General features: G+C 39.3%; 1 protein-coding gene across 2 annotated transcripts in view; it reads right to left on the bottom strand.

Moving 5' to 3' along the window:
- Nucleotides 1-2,061: 2,061 nt before the first annotated feature.
- LOC129769080 (dendritic arbor reduction protein 1-like) overlaps nucleotides 2,062-10,977 on the bottom strand; it is a 271,705-nt gene continuing 262,789 nt past the window's right edge. For both annotated transcript variants that reach the window (XM_055771095.1, XM_055771096.1), the window contains exon 7: nucleotides 2,062-2,645. In XM_055771095.1, the coding sequence (XP_055627070.1) occupies nucleotides 2,458-2,645 (188 nt within the window). In that variant the 3' untranslated portion in view covers nucleotides 2,062-2,457. The remainder of the gene's footprint in view (nucleotides 2,646-10,977) is intronic.

The raw sequence follows: 10,977 nt of genomic DNA, 5'->3' as shown, positions 1-10,977 counted from the left end.
TGAGTAGGAGAATTCCGGAGGTAATTGGGGAGAGTGTGTCTGAAGAGGAACTCACGAGAGGATGCATTTTGAGTGCCTGAATTAGCATATACATTGCAGATTGTTACGGAGTTAGCAACAATTAAGGAGATAATTCGACTGTCACTGAACATTTGAAAATGGGATGTGAGATTTAAGAGCTATGCCCCTCTTGGAACTATCTACGTTTGTGATCATTTTGAAACCTGGTATGGACAGATGAGAATTTTTAACTTCTTGTAAAAGTGTGATTTGAAAATCCATGTAACGAATAACTGTGCACAAGGATTGAATTTTCTTTGCATTAGATATAGCATTAATGTTGATATGACCAATATTGTAGCTAATAAGAGTGTTGTTCATATCGCATTAGGTACGAATTCCGGGGTATATTGTGTTACAGAGTTGGGGACCGATTACCCGCGGTCTACTCGGAGTTGATAGAAGGAAGCTTGTTTGGGATGTTGGTTGTTAGTGGATTTTTTTTTTGGAGAGTTAGTTTTGGTTTCTTAGTATGTCTTCTAGTACGCTTCACTGCTTTGAATGATTCATTTTCACGAGACGAATCACAACTTTCACAATCGGAAATTTCCATCGAGATATTACTAGGATTGGGAACAATGGATGGGAGTTTAAAAGCACTCACTGAACTCGTAGCTTTACCATTTTCATCTTTCTTTAGCTGAGAAGATCGCTCATCTGTTGAGTCGCCGATGGAAATCTCCTGTGTTGGCTCTTGGGTTTGGTTGCTGCTTAGAGTGACGGAATCAACAGGTTCGACAGAGGAGTGAGAAGCAGAGGCATTGTTTGTTTCTAACGAAGTGATCAATTGTGTTGGATTCAGAGATGGAAAATTGGGCAGCAGTGTAAGTGCCCAGTTGGAGTTTTTCCGTACTACATCGGCAAAACTCGTGGATGGTCCGTTTTTTGGTTGTGTGTTGGTGGAATGCGCCGCTTGCTTCAAACGATTGTTGAGGTCAACCTTTTGTCCTAAGAGCCTTTTATTCTCCACACAAGTAGAACCAGGGTGGGATAGATTTGTACAATGACGGCACGTTTGAGGTTGATTTCGATAGGAGATCAATGTTTGCTCACCTTGAATCGTAACAAAAGATTTGATGTGGCGCCGAAGAATCTTTTTTGCGACTCGCACGCCTGACGAAATTCCCTTGAAAGCGAAATTCTCACCCCAGATCACCTCCTTAATTGTGATTACGTCCCCAAATGGCTTTAAAAATGCAGCGATTTCTTCGTTCCTAACATTTTCGGAAAGGTCATGGATCTTTACTTCAATGCCTTCGTCATCCATTAAGAGGCGCACTTTGATCTTCGTCTTGTTAACCTCAAGTTCAGGTTTTTCATGATGCTTCTCGACGACATTTTGAGCAGATTGCAGATCACAACACTCCACTTGCGCACAGTTTTGTGCGTGTTTCATTTGTAGTCTAATAACTTGTTCAACTCTCAATCCGAGAGTGTTGTGCACAAACGTGTGGATTTCTTCAAATGATGGTCTCTTTGGAAAATTAGTGAAGTCGATTTTAAATGTGTTCTCACGGAAGCCATAATTGCTATGGTATCACAACGTTAGCAAAAAGAAGAACTTGCCGTCAAGTAGTACTGACGCGGAAAAGATCTATACACACCGAAGTGTGCGTACGATAAAGAAACGATGCGGAGAAAATTTGGATACGTCTGGTTGTGGCAAAAGCTCTGGCTGTTCGCATAGAAAACATCGGGGAATAAGGTAGTCCAACAGGTGAGATGTTTGGATCAAATGGAGCAATACTTGGCAAAAAATTGTGAAAACCAAGGTTGGAGACTTGCAGCTATGGGATCGGGTGTGAAGGTGAAATATCTTGATGGAATGGAGCATCTGTAAGAGGAAACCTAAAAATGATCCACAATCTATATTAATTTTCGAGCGGTAGATCAGAATTGTATCGGAAAAAGGAAACGTGATTTTCAAAAGCAAGGAGAAAACCTAGGTAGCCATCTTCTATTGCCATCTATTGAAGATACAATTCAAAAGGAAATACCAAATTATTTTACATATTCGACTGTTTCAACTGAAAATCTCCGATTTCAGTGTTCCGTGCTATGGCTTCCACATTGAATTGTTGTTGGATTGAACAAACATTGGTTGAGAACTTTACACCTTGAAACACTTTTTAGTCAAATGAATTAAGTAACTTTTTTTGCAATTACAGGAAGCTGGATATGGATTCTAATACTATAAAACCCACGTTGTGACTGTTTGTGTCATAGTTACTTCCTTGCATCTCTCCTGCACATGATTGCAGATGGATTGGTGCTCCATTTTGTCTTGTGTTAGAATGAGTTAGATTAGCCTAGAAGATCGCTGGATTGCTCTATGGATGATGATGATGATGATGATGCTGGATTTGCCTCTCCCTCGCTCGTTGCACTTGGCATAATTCACTTATTTTTTGGTAGATGTCGCTTCATATGTAGCGCCAGGTGGTCACTGCGGGCGAAGCTGCGCTCGCAGACAATGCACTTGAACGGCTTAGCTCCGGTGTGTTTGCGGTAGTGCCTCGTCAACTCGTCGGACCTTGCGAAACGCCACTCGCATTCGGGCCACTGGCAGGTGTATGGTTTTTCGCCTGAGAGGGAAGAGAGAGAGAGAGAGGAGGGAAAAGTCAAATATTAGTGTTTGTTCATAAAAATGGGGCTAAAGAGGTAGCCGCGGTTTATTTTCACTCTGGGGTTACATGGGAATCTACTTCGGTGGAAGAATTTATCTGCACGTGTGATTTACGGCGAAGATCGTCCCCTGAGTTGATAGATTGACGCGAGCTCATGATTGCGACAGGTAATATCTATAATTTCATCTTTTACTATTATTGCTTTTGTTACGGCACACATTGCATTTGTGGATGCTGCTCGATGGTGAAAACGCGTTGTCTCGCAGAGTGAGCCCGCGTTAGAAGCAATGTGTCGGATAGTTATTCATGTTTATATGACAAGCTTAGAATTTCAGTAAATCAATTTTGATAGCTTCGAGATATGGCAGAGACTTCAGAGCAGTGTGCTTTTGCGTAGGATTGATCATCTCTGAACTCACGTTTGCCACATCTCAAACGCTCAGCCATATCATCAGACGTGACGCGCGAGAAGCTACTAGCGCGTCTCATCTTTGAGTAAACACAACAATGGCAATATGCCAACGTAATATTTGTACACATTTTGATTCATGGCAAATGCGGAGGCTGCGTGACAAGAATTCGAGAGAGATTTGCACACACTTAGCTGGTGTTGCAGGGCGCCAGGACCAGCGGACGCCAGTGTTCATCGGAGGTGAGATTTATTACTGTTTTAACGGTTATGATGGCTTTTAAAAATGATTACGAAAAGCAGCCATTGCCGGATGGATGGGAAGAGAAATTTGTCGTTAACTGTGGTGATTTGCTGCTGGTGTCGTTTGAGGTGAACTATCGGATAGTTTACGTACGTATGCGTACGGAAGCCGTGGGAATTGATTGCGGTGTGGAATGTTCCCTTCGCGGCGGAGGGAAATGAACTCGTTAGCTGAAAAGGGTTTTGAGGGTTCTTATTCGTAGTATTTTTAGACCTTTCTTCACTTTTAATTTTACTTTTTGTTTTTTTTATTCATTTTTAAGCTATCTGGTATCTCAACTCTCATACCAAAAAGAGTAATCAAAATAGTTTGGAGAATAAAAGACCGCCCAGTAGGATGAATAAAGATTCTGAAATATTTACAAATATTTTTTATACTTAGGTACCAGCACGAATCATACGAATTGAAACCCAGCATTAATACTTCTCAAACATTTTTTTAACAAATAACAAGGTATGCCGGAATTTTTGCACATTTTTATGGTCGACTTTCAAAATACCGGCGAACTGTATGCGAATAATCTCATGCTAATCCCCACAGCCATAGAATCAATTCATCTATCACGCGCGCCAAACAAATTATTCAGTCATAATAATGATCTCTATCTTAACGGAGGCATCTCTGCACGTTAATTTCCTCCGATAGCGATCGTCAGCGTTTCCCCCCATTAGAGCGACACTTGAGCAGCTTAGCGAAAAAAAAAGCGTTGCGAGAGTTAAAATCGGATTGCGTTTCAGCAATATTACAACTAAACCAGCATCTCGAAGTGAGGTGCGATTTCAACATGCAAACAGGACAGGCCACGGTCGCCATCACCTAGGAGAATTGCATCATCGCTGCATCCAACCTCCGAGAGCGCGCGCGATTAGCGGCAACAGCAGCGCGCCGTTATTTAGCGTGAAAATCGACTCCTCGCGCTAAGAATTCCTGCCGCGACCAAGCTCGAGACAAATCTCGATCCAATAAATCAAATTTCCCATTGAGTCTCTCGCGGAGTCACAACCATCGCAACCAGAGCCACCGGTCGGTCGATCGGTCGGCATAACTATATGGCAATTACGCAGCCCGCGAGAGTCATAGCGCTCGGACCTACAGAGTTTGAACTCGCCAAGAACATGAGTCAAAAGCTCAGCATCTCTCGGGCATTCACGGATTGGATAGCAGCATGGAAAATATGCGCCCCAGATTCCATGGTCAACATGCTGATCGATGACAAGATCCTAGGCATAGCGCAGAGAGTGCGCGCGCGTGTCGTTTAGAATATACCTGTCCGATAACCTACGCGAGGGAGAGGGGATCCGATGATGACATAGTTCCATTAGAGCAACCATAATGAAAGATTAATAATTTTCTATAATAGTTCTAATAGCGCTGTGCTGGGGAGATCGATTAATTATTTCACCCGCACTGTGTTCTCAAAGCTGGAAGCTGGTACTCAATTTGCTTCCATTTATATATATCTCGCATGACCATGGTCAAGTTGAAACAGTCATGACTGGATTCCACTGGCAGGTCAGCACACAACATATGAACGAACTCAGTAACAGCATCTGCTATTGGAATATTTTATATAATTGCAAATTGCAAAAAGTCAAATTGACAGTTGGCGAACTCATTTACTACTCTCAGTTGAAATGCAGTCTTCCGTTGTAGCGAACAATTAAATCAAGTTCTGCCTTTTCAGATGAAAATAACCAGATTAAACGAACCGCCAGAAAGCAAGAAGAGCTCTACGCTGGTACTACTTAACGAGTGCACAAAACTTCTCGTGAAATCCGGCTGAATCGGGACCCGTGCGCACCATAAATCATTGCAGCTCATGACGACGGTGTTCAGGAAAAAATATTACAGACAAACATGGGTAATGACAAAAGGTCAGGTCAAATATTATGTAGCAACATGGAAGAAAAATTATTGAGCGCGGAGGTCTATAAGTTTGGGTGACGGTTTAATAACAAACTGGCACGAGTTAGCTTTGTGGTTCGCAGTTCGAAGGGGAGTGCGAGGGGGAATGGCTTCAAAAGAGCACTCGCCATTCCGATATATTTTGAACAGTCAAAGTTCAAGGATGTACGCGCTAACAAGAATGATTTCGATTCATTTTTCTTGAGTTATTGAAAGAAATCAAACAGGCTGAGGCAGCGAATTAGTGGAGCCGACAAAAATAGACAACTTTGTGAACGGAATCGTCTTAAAAAATTGTAACGCACTCATCAACCTTGGCCTAATGTAGCTTCAACTTGATTAGTAACAAACCGCCCTCAAGCATCATTCTAATTTAACGTTCACGCCGACCTACAAAAGATGATCATCATTCATGAGGAATTTAGCAGAAGATTCAGGTGGAATTTTTCTGCACTCAACTTTTTTCTCCGATCAGTGAAAATTATCACAGACAATTTGAATTAAAAAATCGTGGTTATGAATTAATGAAGTGAGCCCAAACCGCCTTTCGAAATAGTTCTTTACATTGATTCAGTTGTTCTGTTTCTGCTACTGTTTTAAATGATCAAATAATTATTGAAGATCTTCATAAATATTCCATAGTCTATAATATCAACATCTATATATTGGCCTCAGAAATATTGGAAATTTGGAAATATTGGCCTCACTTCAGTCAAACACAGTTTCGCATAAGCTAGCGAGCAGATAACAGTATTTTGTATTGTCACATATAGAAGAAGTGTGTAATGATGTAGAAAATAACATCGAAAATCGCTTCCAAAGAAAATTATTTTTTTAAAGCATGTTACAAATGTAAAACTTGCATGGTAGGATTCTATCATTGACTAGCACGATTGCTTATATCCATTGCATTTCTATTCTTGCTGGTTTACGAGAAATTCAGGCGGGTCAAATTGCCCGGCAGGCGCGTTTTAGACACATCTCCTCTACAACGGTTTTGCTCGATGTAATGGAAGCCTGGAAAGAAGGGAAACATTGCCTACGTCCCTGTGTGATTTTGTTTCCTATGTGTGTGTGTGGGTTTCCCCGCTGCAAAGCGATCAGTCATTTTCTAACCGGGAAATAGTTAACACAAACAACCGCAGTATCAACATTTTTTTTTATTAAATCGTTTATTTTTACAGGCTCAGTTACATAAGTTCAAAGGAGCCAAACTCCTATCTGTATAGTTACATGTATATATAAACATTTTTCATTAATTCTAATGTTAATGAAGTAGAGAACCGATTACTCGCGTTTTGCTCGAGTTTAGAAGGGTGAAATATTGAATCAACCATGTTGAAAATGGTTCAAAAGTGGTCGGACAATACTTTAACTTTACTTTCGATTGATATTCAAATACTGTATGCAGGAAAACAATTGCGCGAACAATTCTTTTATTTCCTCGTCCAACTCAACTTTATGTTATAGGACGGGACTCTACAAAAACGCTTCTGCTAGATTTCATTAAGCTTTCCATCCTTTTATCAGTTCTTTAATTTCTTATGTGTATTGCAAAGCTAAGCTTAGTGTGTATGTAAATGGAAACTGACAGCATCTCTTCTCTGTCTCATTCTAGCAGAATGAATGTTCACAGTATAACTATTTTCATAGTACACAACAACCATCTTTAGCAGCTTCTACAAAACCTTGCAAGTCAGGGCCTATTTCAAGGGGCACCAAAACATTCACTAAATAGTTATTTAAAAATGTAATATTCGAAATAACAAAAAGAAAATTGATTTTTATATTGAATTCTGGAAGTGATTTAGGCTTATTGTTGACTTTTTCCGATCGATCATTCCTCTTTCGCGCATTGTTTCCGAGTTAAAGTGGCCTCAAAATGCAGCTCATTTCAAGGTGGATGTGAAGGAGGTATTTTATTCGCGGTGAGAGCTGTGTTCTTCGGTGGAAAACTGAAGGCGATAATTTGTTTCGCTGCGTTTGTTTCCGCCTCCAGCGTCCTCACACAACCGAATTTTCTGTTACCGTTCTGTGAAAGGTGTTGTAGAATGCTTTGAGAATGGTTTAAGCCGCACACTGCAAGTTTAGATTGCTTATGTTACATTTGCACTGTATAGAAGCATGAATAAGAAGCAACTTAATGAACGTATCTACTGCTTGTCATGATATGCAAAGATGCAAGCTGCGAATGAACGTCTTCGGCTTCAAGAATAAGCGATAAGTTTGGGATAGGTTTTTTGAATTGGTCTTTTCCAAGGCTAGAGACCAGCGGCACTCAACTACGTGTTTGTCATGGTGTCGCGAGCCGCAAAAAAAATAAAGAAGAATGATGCTCAAGACACGACCGCATTGTTAACACCGAACCATGAAATTACAAATGGAATAAACAAACATTAAAGAAATTAGATATTAAAACTTTTTGATGCAAATATATCATAACAATGATAAGGGCCAATAAACTAATGCTTTCATTTAGTGAGAAGCGTGTACTTTTCGTGGAGTGATTTTGGAAGTTTGTCAAATTAATTTTAAGCATTAAGATGTACAATTTATTACTCACTATCTAGAGCACTGAAACTGAAATATTAAACTTCTTGAATATCTAAGTAGTATTTCAGTATCTCTATCAAAATATATTGTGTGCTGGCGGCGAAGGTTAAAGCAATAGCATCGAAACAAAAATTTATCTTCAGTTTTCCACCAAAGATCACAACTCTCAACACTTTCATTCTTCTCTAGAATTGAGCAAAACCGCTGTGTGTGACATCAGCATTAAGAACACCTGCTGTCTAATAGCTGAAACGAGACGACTCGAATGACGATGATGATGATGTTTTGAATTATAGAAGCGTTAAAAATCTTCATTTCATTCGCATCTAGCCATTTGAAAAATTGAACTAAACATTCGGCCTTGAGATAGGACATTTAGAAAGCCTCGCTGTTTACTCCGGAGTAAACTAATCGGTAGCTAAAAGATGAATTATGAAATCGCAAATTACATGTTTATACACAATGAATAGAATACGACAGAGCTTAGATTGCAATACTTTCGCTATCCACATTGTTCGTAGAACGAATGCTGCATTTGCATTTCGAGCGACCGATTTACGCTCGTCTGATTAGCAGTGATATTCAAATACTGTGCTACGCTGATACACACTCGGCTATGGGAACGCGATATGAAAATGTGTATTCTTTCAATTTTTTAGCTCGAATCATTTATAGGTTAAGGAATCGTAATGATAGTTAGTAAGTTAGAAATTTTTATTCGATTCGATTGGAATGCAAACCATCAAAATCCGCTCAAAGTTAAAATAATTATCAATGTTGAAACTATTTCATAAAAACTATGGATGGGTTATACCTATGATATAACCGCAAGGTTGACGTAGGACTGCCATTGGCTTAGTAGTCAATTGTATTTCTTCAATCAGCAATAATCCTACCTAGGATGTTCCTCATTTGGTGCGATATCGTCGCTACGCAGAGCTATTTTTGTGTGTATTGATTGAATAATTGATTAAATTAGTGAATGAATGAAACTATTTCCGAATTCAATTGCAAACAAATCCCAATTTAAGTCAATTCATGCATTATGGTGGTAGTTATCGCAGCAAATAGTTATCAAAATTTTGCCTAATCCTCAAACGGTATGCTTAGAAGTTCAGTGAGCTGGCGACATGAAGAGATATCTTCTAATGCAGTTATAAATAATCGAGCCAAAGCGTTGTATTTGTACCCGCTTTTGTAGACCGTGATAGCAAAACGAATTCCGGAGTGTAAAAATGCTTGGGGGTATAAAAAGGAGTATATTGCCGACTTAATGTTTCTGCTATGTCGATTTTCCCAACTTATTGGTTTTCGTATTGGGAAAACACATTCCGGTTTGCAAAAATACAAGCGAGTGCAAAAGTACCCGCAGCTTGCATCTATTTTGTAATGTCGATTTCCCCAGGCTTCATGGTTTTGAAGTCTGTGTTACGGAAACATCCATCCATTCCAGCGATCGTACCTCAATCGTTGCGCAATCATAACTGAGTGGATATCCGAGCGGCACTCGCTTATATACCGAATGTGTGTGATTTCAATAGCCTGTTTTGAAAGCAATTTTAAGGCTATTTATACAAGTTTTTGGATCAAAAAGTAACAAGCATATAACGACATCTGTAAATGTGTAATGTGTCATTATGTCATCAGCTCCATTATTCTCATCTCATTTTTTCTAGTTTTGTAATTTTTAGACATCTACAAGAATATTTTACTCATTTTCCGTACAGGTAAACAATCTAACTTTCCCTGTTTTTAAGTATTGGCGTCAAAACGCTAGAATGAAGGGAGCTGGAAAAAGGTTACTATACAACCAAATTGTCAGCGTAGTGACACCTTTCATTTGACACTACTAAAAATTCGGTAGGTAGTACCATTCCCGAGATCCAAGGAGTGGTTGGTTCAGGGCCACCGGTTGGATTAGGGCAACCTTCCCCTATTGATACATATTCGAACGCAGTGCAATCGATATGAAAGTTTCGAGGAGGCTGAAAGCCTCTGAAATAAAGAGTAGAAATATATTCCCGTTCGATGTCTCCAGATTTTTACTTCAAATCAAGTGCGTTATTCATCCTTTTTCCTGTAGGTATATTGTAACTTTACTTGAAGTGGGAAGTTCAAATTACATTACGTTTACAATTTTAGTTTTTTTCTAGAAACAAAAACCGATTTTCTCTATTATCCGTATCTAACTTCTATCTTCGAGGCACTAAGACAACTTATTTTTTGTCTATCTGCGAGTAAGTTGAAATGAAATTCGTCTCCGCAGATGGTCTTAATGTCAATTTTGAGTGCGATCTGTCGTTTAGATTGTTTACAGCGTCATTAAGAACAACTTTCTGTTCTGTTCGACGATTTTTTATATGAATAATTCTATTGTTCAAAAATATTGTGTTGCAAACAAAATTTTTTGTATCGGAATGTTGAAAAAAGTTGCAGAATACATTTGGTGACTCAACTTAGGCGAAACACGGGTGTATGAATGGTATGAGGCATTAACAGACGGCCGAGAATATATGAACGATTTTGCCACGACAAGGACGACTTCTACAACTGATGAAAATGTCGACAAAACGGAAGGAATGGTGTTCGGAAATCGTCATATAAGTTGGGGAGAGCTATCCCGTGAATTAAACATCTCCCACGAGAGTGTTCGTCATATTTTGGATGATGTTCTAGGCATGAAACAATGTCGCAGCATGACTAGTTCCAAAAGAGCTCAATGTTCTTAAAAAATCATCGCAATGAAGTGGCTGGAGGTATGGGCCCGTATGGAGGCTTTTCCTATTTCCGAAACTCAAATTACCGCTTCGTGGGATCCGGAAAAATGCTGTCAAAAACAAAAAAAAAACATATTAATGTTCTACAATGACATCGTTGTTAGCCCAGTTGGTTTTCACATTAGCGGAATTGTTCTGTTGGTGTGAAGTGAAAATGGCAATAGATTCTTAGGTGGAGAAACGCGCATTGAAAATAAAAATTATGAATAAAAATTTATTTTTCTGTATCAAACATATATTCCATGTAACGGAGGAAGATATGCTTTGCAAGTGAATCAAGAATATGGAGCGAAAATTGTGTCTGAAAATAAATTTATTTATAAATTTATCGGGAATAAGTGA

This window comes from Toxorhynchites rutilus, chromosome 2 (assembly GCF_029784135.1).
Source record: "Toxorhynchites rutilus septentrionalis strain SRP chromosome 2, ASM2978413v1, whole genome shotgun sequence".
Lineage (NCBI taxonomy): Eukaryota > Metazoa > Arthropoda > Insecta > Diptera > Culicidae > Toxorhynchites > Toxorhynchites rutilus.
The sequence above is the reverse complement of the archived record's forward strand: the minus strand, read 5'-3'. Positions and strand labels throughout refer to the sequence as shown.